General features: G+C 44.9%; 1 protein-coding gene across 1 annotated transcript in view; it reads left to right on the top strand.

Moving 5' to 3' along the window:
- The window catches only part of suclg2 (succinate-CoA ligase GDP-forming subunit beta), a 257,573-nt gene that overhangs the window by 226,000 nt on the left and 7,487 nt on the right, over positions 1-24,086 (top strand). Inside the window, exon 10 of the mRNA XM_055647635.1 lies at positions 17,309-17,429. Within this exon, the coding sequence (XP_055503610.1) occupies positions 17,309-17,429 (121 nt within the window). The remainder of the gene's footprint in view (positions 1-17,308; positions 17,430-24,086) is intronic.

Here is a 24,086-nt window from a genome sequence, read left to right as displayed (position 1 = left end):
ACTGAACCCGGACATTAACACTATCCTACACTAGGGAGATTTTTTTACATTTATACCAAGCCAATTAACCTACTAACCTGCGCGTCTTTGGAATGTGGGAGGAAACCGAAGATCTCGGAGAAAACCCACGGAGGTCACGGAGAGAACGTACTAACTCCGTACAGACAGCTTCCGTAATCAGAATTGAACCCGGGTCTCTGGCGCTGTAAGGCAGTAACTCTAATGCCTTGCCACCATGTCGCCCTCATTAGGAGGTAGATTATTTTTGAAATCAATGTCTGCCTTACAATTAGGAAGTTCTGCTGTTCATTTTTCCTGACATTGATTTTTAGAAACGGCTTTATTTCTCAATTTCTACTTTTGGAAAATTTGTGCTCCAGGCAATGCTATGTACCAGTAAATTTTGGTTCTGAGGTGAGGCAGTTGGTTTAGTTAATACTTTTAAATTAAATCGTGTTGATGGCATACAGTTTTTCATCTCTCCTCTGTGCCTTATTTTAAAGGTAAAGTAGCTGAAAATGATGGTATTAAGGCAGTATCAGATGCCCTTGTGGTTCTTGATGAAAAGTTTACTTTAGTTTAGAGATACAGCGCGGAAACATGCCCTTCAGCCCACCGAGTCCGCTCCGACCAGCGATCCCCGCACACTAATACTATCCTACACACACTAGGGACAATTTACACATACACCAAGCCAATTAACCTACAAACCTGCAAGTTTTTTTGGAGTGTGGGAGGAAAGCGAAGATATCGGAGAAAACCCATGCGGTCACATGGAGAACGTACAAACTCCGTACAGACAGCACCAGTTATCGGGATAAACCCTGGGTCTCCGGCGCTGCAAGCGCTGTAAGGCAGCAACTCTACCGCTGAGCCACTGTGCCGCTCTGTACTGTTATATTAAATTGTTGTGTGCATATGTTGTCTCTTTATCCCAATTTTTAGTATTGTTTAGAGATACAGCATGGGAACATGTGTACCGAGGTACAGTGGAAAGACAATACATGATTACAATTGAGCCATTACAGTGTATTGATACATGATAAGGGAATAACGTTTAGTGCAAGTTAAAGCCAGCAAAGTCCGATCAAAGATAGTCCGAGGGTCACCAATGAGGTAGATAGTAGTTCAGGACTGCTCTGTAGTTGTGGTAGGATGGTTCAGTTGCCTGAGCCCATGCAGACCATCGATCCCCACACACTAACACAATACTACACACACTAGGGACAATTTACAATTTTACTAAGTCAATTAACCTACAAACCTGTACGTCTTTGGAGTGTGGGAGAAAACCGGAGCTCCCTGAGATAATATATGCAGGTCATTAGCAGAACGTACAAACTCCGTACAGACAGTATCCATAATCAAGATCGAACCCTGGTCACTGGCGCTGCAGAGCGAAAACTCTACCGCTGCACATTATTCCTATTTGTGCCTCGGCCAACATCAACATTATTGAATCTGCTGCATGTGAGGCTATATAGCATGGTCAAATCATCAATACTGATTGCACTTGAAAATGCATGTATTCAACTGTTTATGCTTTGGGCATTCAGAGGGAATGAGAAATGTTGTATAAATTAGAATGTTATTTTGCCTTCAATAATCTTGTGAGTTGTTTAAAATATGGATTGATAACAGTACATTGCTTTTCGTATTAAAAACAATGATTTTGTCTTCCATATGATTACAGATCAATGGTCATGCAACCAACCAGTGTGATCAGGACCAAGATAGATGCAGTTCCATGCATGTTATAATAGATCCTTTAGTCAGACATAACAGAAGTCACCAATGTATGTAATGGGATTTTGCAAACACGAGAATCTAGTCAGTTACAAAGCAACAACAATGGGGTAAAAAATGACACAAAGTGCTGGACTAACCCAGCGGGTCATGCATCATCCCTGGAGAATGTGGATAGGCGTAGGCATAGTTGAGGCCATTGGGCCCATCGAGTCTACCCCGCCATTCAATCGCGACTGGTCTATTTATCCCTCTCAACACTGTTCTCTTGCCTCCTCCCCGTAACCTCTGACACCCAATCAAGAATTTATTTATTTATTCCACTTTATCAATTCAATAAGAATTTATCAATCAAGAATTTACTTATTTATTCCACTTTAAAAATATCCAATGTCTTAGCCTCCACCGTCATCTGTCACAATGATTTCCACAGATTTGTGACCCTAGAGTTAAACAAATTCAGTCTGTAGTGGGGGATTGACCTGAAATGTCACCTATCCATGTTCTGCCTGACCCGCTGACTTACTGCAGCACTTTGTGTCTTTTTTTTAAATAAAACAGCATCTGCAGTTCCTTTCTTTCAACGATGTTGGGGTATCTGTTTTGGTTTGGCGGGCACTGGGCAGCATGGTGGCGCAGCGATAGAGTTACTGCTTTATAGCGCCAGAGACCTGGGTTCCATTCTGACTACGGGTACTGTCTGTACGGAGTTTGTGCATTCTCCCCGTGGGCGATGTTTCGGGTCGAGACCCTCCTTCAGTGTGATCTTCAGTCTGAAGAAGGGTCTCGACCCGAAACGTCGCCCATTCCTTCTCTCCAGAGACGCTGCTTCACCCGCTGAGTTACTCCAGCATTTTGTGTCTACCTTCGATTTAAACCAGCATCTGCATTTCTTTCTTACACATAGGAGGCTGGGGGTTGGCCTTGCAGAGGTTTGTTCTATCGTGAGGAGCTTAGACAAGATGAATAATCGCAGTTTATTTCTCCCTTTGGGGAGGGGAGTCTAAAACTAGAGGGCATAGGTTTAAAGTGAGAGGGGAAAGATTTAAAACCGTACTCGGGGGACAGAGTGTGGGGCGTACATGGAACGAGCTGCCAGGGGAAGTGGTCGAGATGGGTATAATTCCGGCATGTATAAGGCACTTGGATGGATACATGAATGGGAGGGGTTTGGAGAGATTTGGGCCACCTGCCAGCAAGTGGGACTGGCTCAGTTAGAAACACTTGGTTGGCTCGGACAGGTTGGGCAACATGGCCTGTTTCCGTGCTGTATAGCTCTTTGACTCTGTAAAGGGCCTGTCCTACTTGGCCGTCATTCGTGTGTCATTTACGCGACCTGCTAGCGTGTGAGTAGCACGTGGGTAGCACGGGGACGGGCGCATGGAGTGGTGTGGAGGAGTGTGGAGTGGCATGGAGGAGTGTGGACTTCGTCCTGCACAAAATCTTCGCGCACCAACGGCCTGTCGCGTAACTGGCGGCTAAAGTGGGACAGGCCCAAGACCCTGGCATGGCGCAACATCTCACCTCCAACAGAAGCAGAACAAAACAATCGCCGAGCTCGGCCTGGGGCTCACGGCCGTTGCGGACCGGATCCGCCCCCACTCCTACTCCCAGAGCGAGGCCAAGACGAGTGGAGATAGACACAAAATGCTGGAGTAACTCAGTGGGACCAGCAGCATCTCTGGAGAGAAGCAATGGGTGAAGTTTCGGGTCGAGACCCTTCTTTAGACTGAAGAAGAGTCTTGACCCGAAACATCATCCATTCCTTCTCTCCAGAGATGCTGCCGGTCCCGCTGAGTTACTCCTGCATTATGTGTCTATCTTCAAATGACGTCACGCGCTCCAGACGGCTGTGTGGGCGCATGATGATGCGTGCGACCATCGTGCGTCAGTCACTGCCGGCCTGTCGCGTAAATGACAGCCAAGTGGGACGGGCCCTTAAGTTTAATGTTTGCAGGTGCTGTCACAGTTTGGATACATAAATGTTGTTATTCTTAGTTCCACTGTACCATAATGTTTCTGGAAAATCTCACAATTGTTCTCAGTTGGCATGGCCCAAATGTGATTAATTGCCATTGCTATTCAATAGGGACTGGAATAGCTGGTGCGCTGAAAGGAAGTGTCACACCTCTGACAACGGAGATCAGAACTGGGGCATGCTGCAGGAACAGAACAGCTGTACTTTTCAAAGTTTCACACAACATTGCCTGCTCAAAATATAAATATTTCCGCACCATATCCCCAAGCTAGGGCGGCACAGTGGTAGAGATGCCGCCTCACGGCGCCAGAGACCCGGGTTCGATCCCGACCCCGACCTCAACCTCGACTGCTGGCTGAGTGGAGTTTGCACGTTCTCCCTGTGACCGCGTGGGTTTCCTCCGGGTGCTCCCCTTTCCTCCCACATTCAATGATTCAATTATACTTTCTTCATCTTCTTGCGTGTGGCGTGCACAGCCTAAAGTTGTAGGACAACTTGTTCTATTTGATCTTATTTGATTGTGCACGCCGGGCTGATTGCATTAGTCGAAACAGGGCAGACTAAGTGAAGGTTGCAATAACCATATAACCATATAACAATTACAGCACGGAAACAGGCCATCTCGGCCCTACAAGTCCGTGCCGAACAACATTTTTCCCTTAGTCCCACCTGCCTGCACTCATACCATAACCCTCCATTCCCTTCTCATCCATATGCCTATCCAATTTATTTTTAAATGATACCAATGAACCTGCCGACACCACTTCCACTGGAAGCTCATTCCACACCGCTACCACTCTCTGAGTAAAGAAGTTCCCCCTCATGTTACCCCTAAACTTCTGTCCCTTAATTCTGAAGTCATGTCCACTTGTTTGAATCTTCCCTATTCTCAAAGGGAAAATCTCCCACCCCAATTATATTTTTTTGCATTTTCTGATAAAATCATGCAGCAGGCTTCACCAACGCAGTATACAAGGACTAGCCACGTTTCTGGCGCTGACAAACTTTCAAAAGTTCTTAGCACAGTCTCTTTCTTAGTACATCCCAAAGACATGAGTGTCTGTAGGTTTATTAGCCTCTGCAAACTCCCCCTTGTGTATAAGGGGTGGATTAGAAAATTGGATAATATAGAACTGGTGTGAATGGGTGATCTGGCAGTCTGAAGAAGGGTCCCAACCCAAAACATCACCAATCAATGTTCTCCACAGATGCTGCCTGAGTTGCTCCAACACTTTATGTTTACATGAAAGAGTGATCGATGGTCAGCATGGACTCGGTGGGTCGATGGTTCTGTTTCCATTCAGTATCTTCATTAGTTAAAAATCTAGGTTGATCAAAGTCTCCCCTACCCTCCTATTCTTTAATTTTGTTCTCTATCTTTCACCTTTGCCTCTGCAAAATGATACCTGGTTGACAAAAACAGGGGTTCCATGTCACAATTTCCAGGCAATGAAACTGCTAAAAACATAGTTGAGAGATAGAGCGTGAAAACAGGCCCTTCGACCCTCCAAGTACGCACTGACCACCAATCACCCATTCACTAGTATGAATGCTATCCTACATTGCATCCGACATACTAGCAGCAATTTATAGCAGTCAATTCACCCACAAACCTGCATGTCTTTGGAATGTGGGAGGAAACCGGAGCACCCGGAGAAAACCCAAGCAGGTCACGGGGACAACGTACAAACTCCCCACCCGTAGTCAGGATCGAACCAGGTACTCTGGCGCTGTAAGGCAGCAACTCTACCGCTGCGCCACCATACTGTGATGATTTGCAGTGGATCAAAGCAGGGACTTTATCTGTGATTATCACAGATTCATGAGACAACCAACTAAGACCAGGCCTCAACAGATTTAAGGTAAATGACCAAAGAAATTGTCCACCAAATCTGTTCAAAATCTGTGGATTATGTCAGAGTTGTGATTTTATTTGTATAATTCGCCTTTATTGTACTGTGCCAGTCACCTCCAGATAATAGACAGTCTTGCCTTGTTAGGAAGGGTTTAGTTCTGTAAAAAGGTGTGGTTCCAGACTTATTATTTCATTGTATTTGCAACTAGCTTGAATCCGTCTGAATCTAGCCGTAACATACAATTTTAAACCACTCTGATATCCTATTTAGAAACATAGAAAAATAGGTGCAGGAGCAGGTCATTCTGCCCTTCGAGCCAGCACCGCCATTCAGTATGATCATGGCTGATCATCTAAAATCAGTACCCCGTTCCTGCTTTTCCCTCATATCCCTTGATTCCTTTAGCCCTAAGAGCTAAATCTAACTCCCTCGTGAAAACAGTTATGGTGAACTGATTTCCAGACAGTTTCTGAATTGAAGGTGAGGTTTTTATTTTTCTTTCTTGGAGGAGAAATATCACCGCCAACCACTAATGAAAGCTAATTTTAGACTGGTAGCAGTGTCCCCATTGAACTCATAATAAATAGTTTAATGGAACGTCGAACATTACAGCACCAGAACAGGCCCTTCGGCCCACAATGTCCGTGCCAAACATGATGCCAAGACCAATCTTGTCTGCCTGCACATAATCCATATCCCTCCATTCCCTGCATATCCATACACCTATCCAAAAGCCTCTTAAATGCTGCTATCGTAGTTTAAACTAAACTAAACTAAACCTCTTAAAAGGACTATTTTGATTAATCCTCCAGATCGTAATCATTGATGCTGTATGTTGCAGCAATGTCAATCACACGTCAGGGTACTTAATATGTGTGGTTTAGTTAATTTTGCAGTCGTCTCTAGAGAAACCAGTTCATAGAAACATAGAAAATAGGTTCAGGAGTAGGCCATTCGGCCCTTCGAGCCAGCACCGCCATTAAAATATGATTATGGTTGATCATCCAAATTCAGTACCCCGTTCCTGCTTTCTCCTATATCCCTTGATTCCATGAGCCCTAACTCTCTTGAAAACAGTGAATTCTGTGGCAGAGAATTCTACAGATTCACAACTCTCTGAGTGAAAAAGGTTTTTCCTCATCTCAGTCCATAATGGCCAACCCTTTATCCTTAAACTGGTTTCCCTGGTTCTGGAACCCGTTCCCTGAGTCCCACTATTCTGCGGGTTATAAAATGATCCTCAATTCCTTTCTAAATCTTCTGCCAATTTTATATCTTAAATATGCATCTCCTTCCTGGTGAACTTCACATTCAATCAAAGCCTTTCTTTCATAACTGCATATCATCTCATTGAGAATTCCATTCAGCTGCCTTTGTTGCAAAGAAAGTTCATAACTTTATAGGTTGTAGGAGGAGAGTTAGGCCATTCGGCCCATCAAGTCTACTCCGCCAATCAGTCATGGTTGATCTATCTTTCCCTCTCAACCCCATTCTCCTGCCTTCTCCCCATAACCCCTGACATCTGAAACAAGTATCTGTCAATCTCCATCGTATCCATTGACATGGCCTCCACAGCCGTCAGTGGCAATGAATTCCACAGATTTACCACCTCTGACCAAATACATTTCTCCTTGTCTCCTTTCTAAAGGTACGTCCTGTTATTCTGAGGCTATGGCCTCTGGTCCTAGACTCTCCCACTAGTGGAAACATCCTCTCCACATCCACCAGTCCAATTGGAATCCCTCCTCATAGATCAAAGTTCTCCGTACTTTGCAGTATCTTTGTAAAATCTTCTATGATCCTCTCTGGTGCTGTCACACCTTCCCCTGTAATACAGAACTGGGCACAAGTACTCCAGCTGTGGCAGCACAGGCATTTTGTACAGGTTCTGCATGAGTTCCCTGCTCTCATATTTAATGCCCAGGCCAAAGGTTTGGTTTAGAGATACCGCATGGAAACAGGCCCTTCAGCCCAGCGAAAGGGGTGTTTAGTGTCATGTCAGGCTTGGAATTTGCGAGGATGGGATGTTGTGGGATAAAGCTGAGGTGTAAACTGAGCACTGGTCAGTCAGGATCAGGGAGGGGCAAGAAGAGACAGTGAAAGCACAACAGGCAGTGGACCTACCTGATCTTCCAGTTGCCAAACACTTTAATTCCCATCCCCATTCCCACACTGACCTTTCAGTCCTAGGTCTCCTCAATTGTCAGAGAGAGGCCAAATGCAAATTGGAGGAAAACGTGTCATATTTCGCTTGTGCATAAGAAGGAACTGCAGATGTTGGTTTAAACCGAAGATAGACACAAAAAGCTGTATTAATTCAACGGGACAAGCAGCATCTCTGGAGAGAAAGAATGGGTGACGTTTTGGGTCGAGACCCTTCTTCAGACTTCAGAGCCTGAAGAAGGTTCTTGACCCAAAACGTCACCCATTCCTTTTCTCTAGAGACGCTGTCTGAGCCGCTGTGTCTGTGTCTGTCTTCAGAACAGGAAGAGAGATGGGTCAGGGGATCAGTGAAGGTGGAGAAAGATGTCGAGCGATATTGCGATTTTATGGCGACGCTAGGAACTGCAGATGCTGGTTTACACAAAGTGCTGGAGTAACTCGGCGGGTCAGGCAGTATCTCTGGAGAACTTGCTTAGGTGACGTTTCGGGTCGGGACCCAACTTCTGACTTTGTTGTGTGTCATTCAAAGGTTAGGTTTGGGAACCAAGGAGACTTCGAAACCAAAGTGAACTGGAGTCCTGGAGTAACTCAGCGGGCCATGTATCTGAAGTAGGGTGCTGTCCAGAAACAACGCCCATCCGTGTTCTCCACTGACCCGCTGAGTTACTCCAACACTTTGTGTTTTTTTTAATGTAAACCAGCATCTGCAGGTGCCTTTTTCTACCTGTATCACAATTAATGTTTATGCAGCTCAGAAAGGGATGTGAAGTTGTGGCCATATATAAGCCACAATCTTATTGAACAGTGGCGCAGGAGTGCAAAGCCTTCTTATTCTTTATTCCTGGTGATCTTTTGTTTGTTATTCAGCCTCAGGTAATTGTTGAACAGATTGCAAACTGCCCTGCCCTCTAGTGGCTATTGTATCAGATTATTCTCTCCACACACCCATTGTAAATCTGTTGAAAACATTTTTATTTAACCGTACATTGATGAGAACTAACATTCAGTGAATCATTTTCCTTCCAATCACAATCCCTTTTCAACCCAGAAGCAATAAAATCCAAATTTAAACTTGGGCCAAATTGGTTATGTATTCAAAGAAGCACACACTGGCTTCACGAAAGATGCGATATATATTCAAGTGCACTATGCATTTATATAGCATCTTTCATGAACCCAGTATGTGTTAAAATGATTTTGATCAACATTTAAGTAGTTCTGATGTAAAGATATTCATGAATATTAAAGAACAGATAGGTTTAATCTATGATTTTAATTGAGTGGTTATCAGTCCTAGTTGGCTTGAAAAATCACTTCTGAATTAGCAACTAAACCAAGTTTAGAGTGGCATGGTGGCACAGCAGTAGAGTTGCTGCCCTACAGCACCAGAGACCCAAGTTCGATCCTGACTAAAGGTGCTGTCTGTACAGTTTGTACATTCCTCCCGTGACCATGTGGGTTTTCCCCGGGTGCTCCGGTTTCCTCCCACATTCCAAAGATGCACAGGTTTGTAGGTTAATTGTCTTTGGTAAAGATTGTAAATTGTCCCTAGCGTGTGTGGGATAGTGCTAGTGTACAGGGATCGCTGGTCAGCACAGACTCGACCTGTTTCCGCACTGTATCTCTAAACTAAACAAAATTAAAACTAAAAAGTCGTTATAATATAGTTGGTAGGATGAAATGTTTATTGAATTATTTTAAAATTTTGTTCTAAGAAATTTCATCTGTGATTGTTATTTTAATATTGTTTGTGAACAGACCAGACGGGATTATGGTTGAGTAATGAAAGCTTTTAATATTTAAAATGCGCTACTTTCCATCTTTAGCTTAATTAATTTTCTGTTTACAATGCCACCATTAATATTGGTGAATAGATGGTTATAGGTTTAAAGTAGCAACTTTACACAAAATGATCAGGCATAGCTTAAGAAACAACTGTCCCTGAAACTAATTAGTCTCAGGATAGATGTGTAAATGTAGACACAAAGAACTGCAGATGCTGGTTTACAATAAAAGACACAAAATGCTGGAGTAACTCTGTTCTTGGGCTGTTCACACAAAGGGTGTTGGGTGTATGGAACGAGGTACCAGAAGAGGTAGTTGGGGCAGGTAACATTGCAACATTTAAGAAATATTTAGACAGGTAATGGATAGGCCAAGTTTGGAGGGATATGGACCAAACGCAGGCAGGTGGAACTAGTTTAGCTGGGACATGTTGGCCGGTGTGGGCAAGTTGGGCCAAAGGGCCTGTTTCCACACTGAACTATATAATTCTATGACTATGACTCAGTAGATCAGGCAGCATGTCTGGAGAACATGAGATAGGTGTGTCTCGGGACTGAAGAAGGGTCCCAATCCAAACCATTGTTTATCCATGTTCTCCAGAGATGCTGCCTGACCCGCTGAGTTACTCCAGCACTTTGTGCCATTTTTTGGTGTGTAAATGAATGTGTATCTGTCAAGTTTCAATCATTATAAGTTTCCAGGTAGTCATTTTGATATTGTGAGTTTAAAATCTGCTTCACCTTGGGTTTAGTGACATCTGGTGACCACTCTGTTATTTGATCTCATCTGCCTGTACATGATGAAGGGTGGCACAGTGCCACAGATTCAGATTCAGATTCAATTTTAATTGTCATTGTCAGTGTACAGTACAGAGACAACGAAATGCACATCTCCCTTGATAGAGCGACATAGTTAGGGGGGGGGGGGGGGGGGGGGGGGTGATGGACCCGAACGTTGTTTAGTGAGTGACAGCCGCTGGAAAGAAGCTGTTCAGGTTCGGCAACGGAACTAGCCTCCCGAATGGTAGGGGGTAAACAGTCCATGGTTGGGGTGAGAGCAGTCCTTGGCGATGTGGGCAACAGCGCTTGCTTTGGCCAGACTCAATGGAGGGGAGCGTGGAACCGGTGATGCGTTGGGCAATTTTCACCACCCTCTGCAATGCCTTCCGGTCGGAGACAGAGCAGTTGCCATAACATACTGTGATGCAGTTGGTAAGGATGCTCTCGATGGTGCAGCGGTAGAAGTTCACCAGGATCTGAGGAGACAGATGTCTCCTCAGAGAACGCTGATGAGCCTTCTTGATCAGGTAGAGGTATTGTGGTCTCCAAGAGAGGTGATGAGATGTTGTCCCAATCCTGAAACCATCGTTTAATCCATGTTCTCCAGAGATGCCTGCCTGACCCGCTGAGTTAATCTCCAGCACTTGTGGGCCATTTTTTGTTGTGTAAATGAATGTGTATCTGTCAAGTTTCAATCATTATAAGTTTCCAGGTAGCTCATCGTTGTTGCTGATGAGGCCAATCACCGTTGTATCATCTGCATACTTGATGATGGTGTTAGTACCTTACAGGTGTTTAGGTGAAGAGGGATAGAGGAGGGGGACACACAGCCCTGAGGAACGCCGGTGTTCAGGGTCAGGGTCTGCCTTGTCTAACCTCACAGACTGGGGTCTGTTGGTTAGAAAGTCCAGTATCCAGTTGCAGGGGGGGGGGTCGATGCCCAGGTTACTGAGTTTGGTGATCAGTTTTGATGGAATAATGGTGTTGAATGCTGAGCTGTAATCGATGAACAGCATTCTTACATAAGTGTCTCTGTTGTCAAGGTGGGAGAGGGCGGAGTGAAGTGCCGTTGAGATGGCATCCTCCGTACTCCTGTTCTTGCGGTAGGCAAACTGATAGGGATCCAGTGTGGGGGGTAGGCAGCTTTTGAGGTGTGCCAGGACCAGCCTCTTGAAGCACTTGGTGATGATGGGGGTAAGTGCAACTGGGCGGAAGTCGTTGAGGCTTGCCGCAGTGGAGTGTTTTGGCACTGGCACGATGGAGGTGGCTTTAAGGCAAGTGGGGACAACTGCTTGGGCAAGTGACAGGTTGAAGATGTCAGTCCAGACGTCTGTCAGCTGCGCAGCACAGGCACTGAGCACGCGCCCGGGGATGCCACAGCGGTAGAGTTGGTGCCTCACTGTGCCAAATACTCAAATTCAATCCCCGACAGCGGGTGCTGTCTGTGTGGAGTTTGCACGTTCTCTCTGTGAGTGCGTGGGGTTTCTTCGGTTGCTCCGGGTTCTGTGTTTCTATGCTGTATCTCCAAACTAAAGTAAAGAGCTATGCCCGGTTACCATCATGAAATGGTAACCATACCATGAATGGTTACCAAACAATATTTAAGTGCTTGGCTTCCAACCACAATTAAACATGTCGGTGAGAGAAAATGTGTTGTTAATGATAGCATATTTTTGCCCATTCACCCAACCCTTAGTGGGTGCATCACACAACTGTAACTAATGCATACACCTAGCCCAACATAGTGGCTGCCCAGTTGTTATAGTGAGCAATATTTACTATTTCTTGGTTTAGTTATGTCTTTATGAGTTAGCTTTGCACTGCATCTGGGGAGAGGGAGTATGTTTAGTGGATATGTGCAGAGCAGTTTTTTTTTATACAGAGAGGGGGCCTGTGGAATTCTCTGCCAATCTGTGGAATTCTCTGCCACAGGAGGTAGTTGAGGCCAGTTCATTGGCTATATTTAAGAGGGAGTTAGATGTGGCCCTTGTGGCTAAAGGGATCAGGGGGTATGGAGAGAAGGCAGGTACAGGATACTGAGTTGGATGATCAGCCATGATCATATTGAATGCGGTGCAGGCTCGAAGGGCCGAATGGCCTACTCCTGCACCTATTTTCTATGTTTCTATGGAAACCATTGTCAGGGGTAGTGGTGGAGGCAGAGGCAGAGGCAGATACCATAGTGGCATTTTAAGAGGTTTTTAGATAGGCATGGGGAAGTGCAGGGAATAGAGGGATTGGGATTTTAATTTTATTTCCTTTCGAGATACAGCGCAGAAACAGGCCCTTCGGCCCACCAAGTTCGCACCGCCCATTGATCACCCACCCGCACACTAGTCCCATGTTATCCCACATTTTGCATTCTGCACACCAGGGGCAATTTTAAAGACGCCAATTAACCTACAAACCTGCACGTCTTCGGAACATGAGAGGAAACCGGAGCACCCGAAGAAAATCCACGCAGGTCACAGGGAGACTGTGCAGACTCCATACAGACAGCACCCATGGACAGGATCGAAACAGGGCCTCTGCGGCTGTAAGGCAGCAACTATACCGCTGCACCACTGTTCTGCCCTCTCAAGACTTTCTGTCATCCTGCATTGCTACTAATATATTCTAGTTTTGTCTCCTGTTGCCTGGTGTGGATTAGATTCCGTGACTAGAATCTTGTTTTTTGAGAGTACCTGCAGTAATTGTTTCGAATGGATTTATTTGGCTGTGCTGATATTTGTATGCAATCAGTTTCTATCATTCTACTTAGTTTCCTGTGTTTTTCTCAAATTATATTTTCTCTCAATTGCCTTACAGCTTTAAGCACCAAAGGACATAAAACCTTGAATCACCATTAATATTTAACTAGATTTATGGATGACTGTTGGTGAATGCTAAAAACTGGCCTTCACAGCTTCAAAACAGCTGAAACCCATGGAATGAAAGTTCCATTTTTTTTTGCTAGCTGTAAGGGTTTTATGTAAAATGAGTTTGTGCGGACTCAACCAATATGGGCTTGCTGCACCAGACTGCTGCTATCTTTTCAAACTAATTTAACCTGACTGCCAGCAGCCCTTGTAATAATTTACCACTTTAGACTTCATAGTGATAGGAGTAGAATTAGGCCATTTGGCCCATCAAGTCTACTCCGCCATTCAAACATGGCTGATCTATCTATCTTTCCCTCTCAACCCCATTCTCCTGCCTTCTGCCCATAACCTCCTGACACCGATACTAATCAAGAATCTCTCCATCTCTGCCTTTAAAATATCCATTGACTTTAGAGATGCAGCATGGAAACAGGCCCTTCGCCCCACCGAGTTCGTGCCGACCAGCGATCACCCCGTACACTAACATTATCGGGGACAATTTACAATTTTACCGAACCCAATTAACCTGTACGTCTTTAGAATATTCTATTCATTCCATGGTGGAAACTCCTGAGATTTTTGTGACTTTCACAATGGCAATATGATGACCCAGGGCAGCATGGTGGTGCAGTGGTAGAGTTACTACTTTACAGCACTAGAGACCCAGGGTTCGATCCTGACATAGGGTGCTGTTTATTCGGAGTTTGTACGATCTTCCCTGTGACCAAGTGGGTTTTTCCAGGTGCTCCGGTTTACTCCCACGTACCAAAGAAATGTGAGTATGTTGGTTAATTGGTTTTGGTAAAAATTATAAAATTGTCCCTAGTGTACAGGGTAATCGCTGGTCGGTGCGGACTCGGTGGGCCAAAGGGCCTGTTTCTACACTGTACCTCTAAAACTAAAAACTAAACTAAACTAAAAACAGTGGGTTAGGTCCTGACTACGGGTACTGTCTGTATGGTGTTTGTACTTTCTTTACAAAAGACATGCATGTTTGTAGGTTAATTGGCCTCTGTACATTGCCACTTGTTATTATTATTTGTTTAAAATCTTGAAAGTAAGGATTATCTTGAACTCTGCACGACTGTTTTAAGATAGAACTTTGAACGGATTAAATATTCGAATATAATATAAAATAACGGGCTGTATGCAAGAGTGAGCAAGCAGCATGCCACTAATTACATTTATGACAGATAACTTACATCTTATTCTCTCCCCATTACAATCCGGGTCCCGTTCCAAAACGTCACTAATCCATGTTCTCCCGAGATGCTGCCTGACCCGCTGAGTTACCTCCAATGGCAGCATGTTCCATATACCCACCACCCTTAGTGTAAAAAAAGTTCCTGTTAAATCTTTCCTCCTCCCCCCGCCCCTCACCTTAACCTATGTCCTCTGGTTCACAATTCCCCAACTCTGGGCAAAAGACTGTCAATTTACCCGGTCTATTCCTCTCATAATTTTGTACATCCTTTTAAGGTCTGTCTTTCCATTGATATGAATTAACATCGAGCCTTTCTGTGGAACACCTTCTCATTTACTGGTGGAGCACAAGAGAGTTCATGGCTTATGAAGCCAATTTCTTTTAAATTAAATGTATACAAGAAATATTAACACATACCCGTAACAGCAGCGCAGCAGGTAGAGCTGCTGCCTCACAGCGCCAGAGACCCGGGTTTGATCATGACTTTGGGTGTTGTCTATGTGCGGTTTAAATGTTCTCCCTGTGACTGCGTAGGTTTCTTCCAGGTGCTCTGGTTTCCTCTCATATCTCAAAGACGTGCGGGTTTGCAGGTAAATTGGCCTCTGTAAATTGCCCCTAATGTGTAGGGAGTGGATGTAAAGGCAGTATAACATAGAACTGGTATGAACGGGTCGGAATGGAATTTATGGGCTGAAGGGCCTGTTTCAGTGCTGTATCTCTAAACTAAACTAAAGCTGAAAGGGGGTAGAAAGGAACTGCAGATCCTGGTATATATTGAAAATAGACACAAAGTGCTAGAGTAACTCAGCGGGTCAGGCAGCATCTTTGGAGAAAAAGGATGGGTGGCGTTTCAGCTCAGGACCCTTCTTTAGATCGCCTTTGTCTTAAATCTCGCAGAACTGGGTCTCTGCGCATCCCTCTGCAATTGGATCCTCGACGTCCTCATTCACAGACCACAGTCTGTTCGTATTGGTGGAAATGTGTCAGCCTCGATAACAATCAGCACGGGAGCACCTCAAGGCTGCGTGCTCAGCCCCCTGCTGTACTCACTATACTCATGACTGCGTAGCCAGTCACAGTGCGAACTCCATCATCAAGTTCGCTGACGACATCACTGTTGTGGGACGTATCACTGATGGGGATGAGTCAGAGTATAGAAGAGAGATCGAGCAACTGTCGATATGGTGCCAGCGCAATAACCTGGCCCTCAACACCAGCAAAACCAAGGAACTGATTGTGGACTTTGGAAGGAGTAGGAGGGGGACCCACAGCCCCATTTATATCAACGGGTCGATGGTTGAAAGGGTCAAGAACTTCAAATTCTTGGGCGTGCACATCTCTGAAGATCTTTCCTGGTCCGAGAACACTAATGCAATTATAAAGAAAGCTCATCAGCGCCTCTACTTCCTGAGAAGATTACGGAGAGTCGGTTTGTCAAGGAAGAATCTCTCTAACTTCTACAGGTGCACAGTAGAGAGCATGCTGACCGGTTGCATCGTGGCTTGGTTCGGCAATTTGAGCGCCCTGGAGAGGAAAAGACTACAAAAAGTAGTAAACACTGCCCAGTCCATCATCGGCTCTGACCTTCCTTCCATCGAGGGGATTTATCGCAGTCGCTGCCTCAAAAAGGCTGGCAGTATCAACAAAGACCCACACCATCCTGGCCACACACTCATCTCCCTGCTACCTTCAGGTAGAAGGTACAGGAGCCTGAAGACTGCAAGGACCAGGTTCAGGAATAGCTACTTCCCCACAGCCATCAGGCTATTAACCTGGCTCGGACAAAACTCTGATTATTAATAACCCATTTTCTGTTATTTGCACTTTATCAGTTTATTTATTCATGTGTGTATATATTTATATTATGGTATATGGACACACTGATCTGTTTTGTAGTAATATGCCTACTATGTTCTGTGTGCTGAAGCAAAGCAAGAATTTCAATGTCCTATACAGGGACACATGACAATAAACTCACTTGAACTTGAAATCCAGTTCTCTTCCCCTACTCTCAGTCTAAAGAAGGGTCTCGACCCAAAACATTCCTTTTTCTCCAGTGATGCTCCCCTAAGTTACTCCAACACTTTGTCTATAAATCTGAAAGGGACCAGACACCGCATGAAAGATTGTAAACTGCAGGCAGACGGAAATGCCGGAAGGCCAGTTGTTTTGCATTGACCATAAACAGAGGCTGATTTGTAAGCTATAACTCGTCATTCACGAACTATTGCCCATTTTAGTAGACGCAGATCTATCTATGCCAGTTTTTGAAGGAAAGATTTTAATTAACACAGACAACAGCAGTCTGCTCTGACTATGTTTCCATGTACATAGGCCCCATATAAATTAGTTAATTGCTGCTTAGAGCTATATATTTTTCTCCATCACTATCGCTTCCCATTTTTTACACCATAATAAACAATGTTCGCCATATGCAAGTTGGCGATATGCAGAGTACTGCCCTGCCGACTATACATTCAGACGATTCAGAAGATGTTAGTTTAGTTTAGTTTAAAGAAACAGCGCGGAAACAGGCACTTCAGCACATCGGGTCCACACAGACCAGGAATCCCCGCACACTAACACTATCCTACACACACTAGGGATAATTTACATCTATGCCGAGCCAATTAGCCGACAAACCTACACGTCTTTGGAGTGTGGGAGGAAACCAAAGATCTCGGAGAAAACTCACGCAGGTCACGGGGAGAACGTACAAACTCCGTATGGACAGCACCCGTAGTCAGGATGGAACCCGGGTCTCTGGCGCTGTAAGACAGCAATTCTACCGCTCTGCCACCGTGCCACCCAATGAATAAAAACCATTTTATAATTGCTCTGTTACCTAACTTTACCCCAATAGAGGCAAGAATGTGTATGTTATTTATATTTCAAATAGCATTTTTTTTCTCATCAGTTCTTTGTTCTTTCCTTAGGTTGAAGTAATCCTTGTCAACATCTTTGGGGGAATAGTTAACTGTGCAATCATAGCAAATGGCATATTAAAGGCCTGTCGGGAACTTAAACTGGAAGTGCCACTTGTTGTTCGGCTTGAGGGTAAGTAACGAACATTACTCTAATTTCAGTTTAGTTTAGAGATTCAGTGCAGAAACATAGAAACATAGAAAATAGGTGCAGGAGTAGGCTATTCGGCCCTTCGAGCCTGCACCACCATTCAATATGATCATGGCTGATCATCCAACTCAGTATCCCGTACTTGCCTTCTCTCCATACCCCCTGATCCCCTCTAGCCACAAGGGCCACATCTAATTCCCTCTTAAATATAGCCAATGAACTGGCCTCAACTACCTTCTGTGGCAGAGAGTTCCAGAGATTCACCACTCTCTGTGTGAAAAATGTTTTTCTCATCTCGGTTCTAAAGGATTTCCCCTCTATCCTTAAGCTGCGATCCCTTGTCCTGGACTTCCCCAACATCGGGAAGAATCTTCCTGCATCTAGCCTGTCCAACCCCTTAAGAATTTTGTAAGTTTCTATAAGATCTCCCCTCAATCTCCTAAATTCTAGCGAGTACAATCCAAGTCTATCCAGTCTTTCTTCATAAGAAAGTCCTGACATTCCAGGAATCAGTCTGGAATCAGGAATCCCGGGAAACAGGCCCTTTGGTCCACCGAGTCCGCACCGACCCCGCAATCCCCCCCACAATAACACTATCCTACACACACGAAGGCCAATTTTACATTTTATACCAAGCCAATTAACCTACAAACCTGTACGTCTTTAGAGTGTGGGGGGAAACCGAAGATCTCAGAGAAAACCCACGCAGGTCACGGGGAGAACATACAAACTCCATAGAGAGAAGCACCCGTAGTCAGGATCAAACCTGGGTCTCTGGTGCTGCAAGGCAGCAACTCTACCGCTGCACCACCGTGCCTCCCTTATCAAAAGAAAAGAAGACAGTAAGTGCTGTTGCCAGGACTCGAGGGCCTGAGATATAGGGAGACGTTGAGTAGGCTAGGACTTTATTCCTTGGGGCGCAGGAGGATGAGGGGTGATCAGGTGTACAAAATCATGAGAAAGAATAGATCGGGTAGATACACAGTGTCTCTCGCCTACAGAAGGGGATTTGAGAAACAGATTAGGTTTAAGGTGAGGAGGGAAAGATTTAATAGGAACCTGAGGGGTAACTTTATCACACGGTAGGTGATGGGTGTATGGAACAAGCTGCCAGAGGAGGTAGTTGAGGCAGGTACTTTCCCAACATTTAGACAGGTACGTGGATGGGATGGGATAGAGGGATATGGGCCAAAGTGGGACTAGTGTAGATGGGACATATTGACTGATGTGTGCAAGTTGTGGCGAAAGGCATGTTTCCACACTGTATGACTCCATGACTCTCAAGCAGGAGAATGCTGTACTGTTCCTACTGGGTGGCATTGTGGCACAGCTGGTATAGGTGCTACCTCTCAACGCCAGAGACCTGGATCCGATCCTGACCTTGAGCGCGGGAGTTTGACCATTCCACTTGTGACTGCATGGATTTTCTCCCGGTGCTCCAATGTACTCCACCCTAAAGGAGCGGGGGTTTATAGTTTAACACAAAGATAGACACAAAATGCTGGATTAACTCAGCGGGACAGGCAGCATCTCTGGAGAGAAGGAATGGGTGACGTTTCGGGTCGAGACGCTTCTTCACGCTGATTACAATTCTTTGTAAATTACCCCTGATGTGTCGGATGTGGATGTAAATATGGGATAATATAAAACTATTGTGATGGCCAGCATAGTCTCGGTGGGCAAAAGGACCTGTTTCCATGATGTATCTTAGATACAGAGCAGAAACAGGCCCTTCAGCCCATCAAGTCCACACCAACCAGCGATCCTCGTACACTAGCACTATCCTACACACTCGGGACAATGTACAATTTTTTGCCGAAGCCAATTAACTTACAAACCTGTACGTCTTTGGAATGTGGGAGGAAAACCGGAACACCCGGAGAAAACCCATGCGGTCACGGGGAGAACATACAAACTCCATGCAGACAGCACGCGCAGTCAGGATCGAACCCGGGTCTCTGGCGCTGTAAGGCAGCAACTCTACCGCTGGCCAACGTGCCGCCCTTGTTGTCTCTAAACTATAATGCTGCAACATGGACACAGAGGAGATGAGATGGTGGCCCTCAGGTTTGAGTTGGACCTTGTTATATGTGTAGGACATCACAAATAGGTCAGAGTGCAAGTGAGATGGGAATTGCAATGGCAGGCAACCAGGAGCTTGTGGTCCTTTCTATGGATTGAGCAGATGCACTCCAAAAAATGTACAGTATTACTATACATAAACAGTTAGATACATCTTAAATAAGCATAGAAACGTAAAACAAAATAAAAATAATTTAAAAAAATATATATCAAATTAAAACATTAAAAACATTAAAATTAAAACATTAAAAACATTAAAAAAATAAATAATAAAAATGAAAAATACATAGAAACTATTCTAGTAATATGATGAAACTATTCTTGAACCTGGTGATTAGGGTTTTCAGACACGTACATCTAGTACATGCCTATGTGCAAGGTTATGATGAATTGATTTTTGGACCCTCCTGAGGTGAATCAGGAAACATATAAAATTATAAAAGGACTGGACAAGCTAGATACAGGAAAAATGTTCCCATGGTTGGGGGAGTCCAGAACAAGGGGCCACAGTTTAAGAATAAAGGGGAGGCCATTTAAAACTGAGATGAGAAAAAACGTTTTCACCCAGAGAGTTGTGAATTTGTGGAATTCTCTGCCACAGAAGGCAGTCGAGGGCAATTCATTGGGTGAATTTGAAAGAGAGTTAAGGGGCTGTCCCACTGTACGAGCTAATTCAAGAGTTCTCCCGAGTCTAAAAATCAATGAAACTCGTGGTAAGCATGTAGAATGTACGTTGCAGGTACGTCGGAACTCAGGACGTCTCTTAGCGGCTCGTAACGCTAACGGCAGGTACTCAGGAAACGCGGTAAGCTCGTGAAGACTCGTGAAGATTTTTCAATGTTGACAAATGTCCACGAGAGCCCCGAGTACCTACGAGCGGCTATTACCGTAATTCTCCGAGTTCGAATCAGGGGAAACTTGGGAGAACTCTTGAATTAGCTCGCACAGTGGGACAGCCCCATTAGATAGAGCTCGAGGGGCTAGTGAAATCAAGGGATATGGGGAGAAGGCAGGCACGGGTTACTGATTGTGGATGATCAGCCATGATCGCAATGAATGGTGGTGCTGGCTCATAGGACAAATGGCCTCCTGCACCTATTTTCTATGTTTCTATGTAAATCTGAAGGTGGGGCAGGAAAGTGCATTTGACAAAGTGAATCGGCCGTGATCTTTCTGAATGGTGGATCAGGCTACACCCGTTTCACTTTTGCCTGAACCAGAAGAAGCAGAGTGAAAGTGATAAAAGCTGGAATAACTGAACGGGTCAGACCATCTCTGGAGAAAAGGAATAGTTGACATTTCGGGTCATGTCCCTTCCTCAGTCTGCAGAAGGGTCTCGACCCGAAATTTCACCTATTCCCTCTCTCCTGAGACGCTGCCTGTCCCGCTGAGTTACTCCAGCATTTTGTGTTTAGCTTCGGTTTAAACCAGCATCTACACTTCCTTCCTACACAGAACCAGAGTGGACCTTGTTAATGTGGCTTCTCACGCCACCTAGTGTACGAGTTTGTGAGGCCGCTTGCTAGTTTGAAATGCACTGGTAAAAGCCTGGAAACAAGCCATCAGAGAACGCTAGTAGTGCTGGGGTAAAGACTGGCGAATGTGAAGCCATTCTCTGCACCGTTACATTTTTAACTGGATTGGAAAACTCCATATTTTTAAGTAAAAGCTCTGAATTGTTATTGTTTCAACTGCTTTTAATAATGTGAAAATTCAGATCATTCTATGGTAGCCAAGATAAACATAACTCTAGACTTTAGACTTTAGAGATATAACGAGAAAACAAGCCCTTCAGCCCACTGAGTCCCTGCAACCAGCGATTACCCCATATAATAACCTTATCCTATACTCTATGGACAACTTACAATTTTACAGGAGCCAATTAACCTACAACCTGTACATCTTTGGAGGGTGGGAAAGCCCACGCAGTCAGAATCATAGAGTGGAGTGTCAGTGTGGAGACTGGCCCAACTTGCCCACACTGGCCAACATGTACGAGCTACCTGTCCTATCCATGTGCCTATCTAGCTGTTTATTAAACGTTGGGATAGTCCCGACCTCAACTACCTCCTCTGGCAGCTCGTTCCATACACCCACTGCCCCGAATAGGGAGAACGTACAAATTCCGTACAAACGCCCTTAGTTAGGATCGAACCCGGGTCTCTGGTGGTCTAAGGCAGCAACTACCCATTTGAAACCCTGGGACTTTATTTCTTTCTCATCGGAACCATTCCCTCACCCACACCCCCCCCCCCCCCCCCCCCCCCCCCCCCCCCCCCCCCCCCCCCCCCCCCATCAACTTGCTCAGGGAATTATAATAGCAATGAGACTGCATTTTTCGCTACTCAATTCCAGAAAATAAGTCCCACTAAATGCAATTTGCTGACTTACAAGAGGCTGATAATGCTATGCCAATATTTCCTGAACAATTCTTGCCTTTGCTGGATCTGCAAAAGTAATGGCTTAAACTGCAAATGCAAGCATTGGAATAATGCTGGAGCTCTCTATCACACTTGAAGACTGAGCTCGGAACACAGTTCACAGTTCTTTGCCGCCATCAAGTGCTGGGAGGTTATTAGGAAACTCTTAACAGTGGATCTTATTCCATTATCAACCTGACTTCAAGATCAGTGAATCTTGTGGCTTTTATATAAAACGCCTGATTTTTTTTCCCCCCCACTGTTTGAAGAAAATTTGATTGAATTTTAAACAAACATCTTGATTGTGAGTTGAAAAGGCAGGGTGGAGCAGAGGTAGAATTGCTGCCTTACAGCGCCACAGACCCAGTTAGATTCTATCTGTATGTTGTCTGTACATTCCCCCTTTGAACCCCGTAGGTTTTCTCCGGGTGCTCCGGTTTCCTCCCACATTCCAAAGGTGTACAGGTTTGTAAGCTATTGGCTTGGTGTAAATTGAAAATTGTCCCTGGTGTGTGTCGGATAATGTTAGACAATAGGTGCAGGAGTAGGCCATTCGGCCCTTAAAGCCAGCACCGCCATTCAACGTGATCATGGCTGATTATCCACACTCAGTACCCCCGTTCCTGCCTTCTCCCCATATCCCCTGACTCCGATATCTTTAAGGGCCCTATCCAACTTTCTCAGAGAATTGGCCTCCACTGCCATCTGAGGCAGAGAATTCCACTGATTCACTACCCTCTGTGTGAAAAAGATTTTCCTTATCTCCATTCTAAATGGCCTGCCCTTATTCTTAAACTGTGGCCCCTGGTTCTGGACTCCCCCAACATCGGGAACATGTTTCCTGCATCTAGTGCGTCCATACCCTTAATAATCCTATATGTTTCGACAAGATCCCCTCTCATCCTTCTAAATCACTGAGTATACAAGCCCAGCCGCTCCATTCTATCAACATATGACAGTCCCGCCATCCCTGGAATTATCCCGTGTGCGGGGGTCACTGGTCGGTGCGGACTCAGTCGGCCGATGGGCCAGTTTCCACGCTGTATTTCTAAACTATACGGAAAACTAAACTATTAAATAAAAATAGTGCACCTTGCAAGATTTATTTACTTAGCATAGCTATGACACATTATTCTGTAGGGATATATCACTAGATTAAAAGTGTAGGAACTGCAGATGCTGATTTTCACCGAGGATAGACACAAAAAGCTGGAGTAACTCAGCGGACCAGGCAGCACCTCTGGAGAGAAGGAATGGGTGACCCGAAATGTCTATCCAGAGATGCTGCCTGTCCCGCTGAGTTACTCCAGCGTTTTGTATCTATCCCTGGATTAAATACTGATTTTGTAAAATGCTTGTGATGCTGGTGACGTGCGTCATTTATTTGGGGTGTGACATGTTGCAGAACTATAATCCGAAGCAAAACCTCATGAAAAATGACAGCGTTGGCTATTTTGATTAATGTGGATTCAAGAAACCTAATGCAGGTCCATCAATACACCTTATGCGTTCATTTATTGCGTGCATTTCATTCAGGCATGGACATGTGCCTCAGGTTGCAGCAAATTAATGTAGCCTTTCATACTCCACTAAATAACTTGGTGATGTAGAGTCAACAGAATTCTGTCAACAGAATTAATATTCATGGGCACCCAGCTCTGCCTCAGATAATCAAGAGATAAGATCTTGCAGCAATACTCTGGTGCTTTCTAACATGCCTTCTGTGTTCTTGAAATGCCTTGACACTGTTTCACTCCTTGTTTGCCTCGCAGTTGCACTAAACTATTCCCATTAACAGTGCATGTGTTTTCCTTTTGTCAAACAAACATAACGCTTTAATGACAGACACATGCAAACAGAAAACGCTGGAAAGCGATAAACAGGCCCGGCAACCGCAGTGAAAAGAAGATGTACACAAAATGCTGGAGTAACTCAGCGGGGCAGGCAGCATCTCTGGAGAGAAAGAATGGGTGACGTTTCGTGTCTAGACCCTTCTTCTGACTCAGGGGAGAGGGGAACGCGATATTGAAGGGTACGATAAACATGTAAGGTGTGAAACGAACAGATAAAAGCAGAAGATGATCAAGGAAATTTAGAATGGTTCATTGTTAGCTGAGGGGAAGGTGACAATGAGGCG

Source organism: Leucoraja erinacea, chromosome 16 (genome assembly GCF_028641065.1).
Source record: "Leucoraja erinacea ecotype New England chromosome 16, Leri_hhj_1, whole genome shotgun sequence".
Classification (NCBI taxonomy): Eukaryota; Metazoa; Chordata; class Chondrichthyes; order Rajiformes; family Rajidae; genus Leucoraja; species Leucoraja erinaceus.
This window is presented reverse-complemented; position numbering and strand designations above follow the sequence as displayed.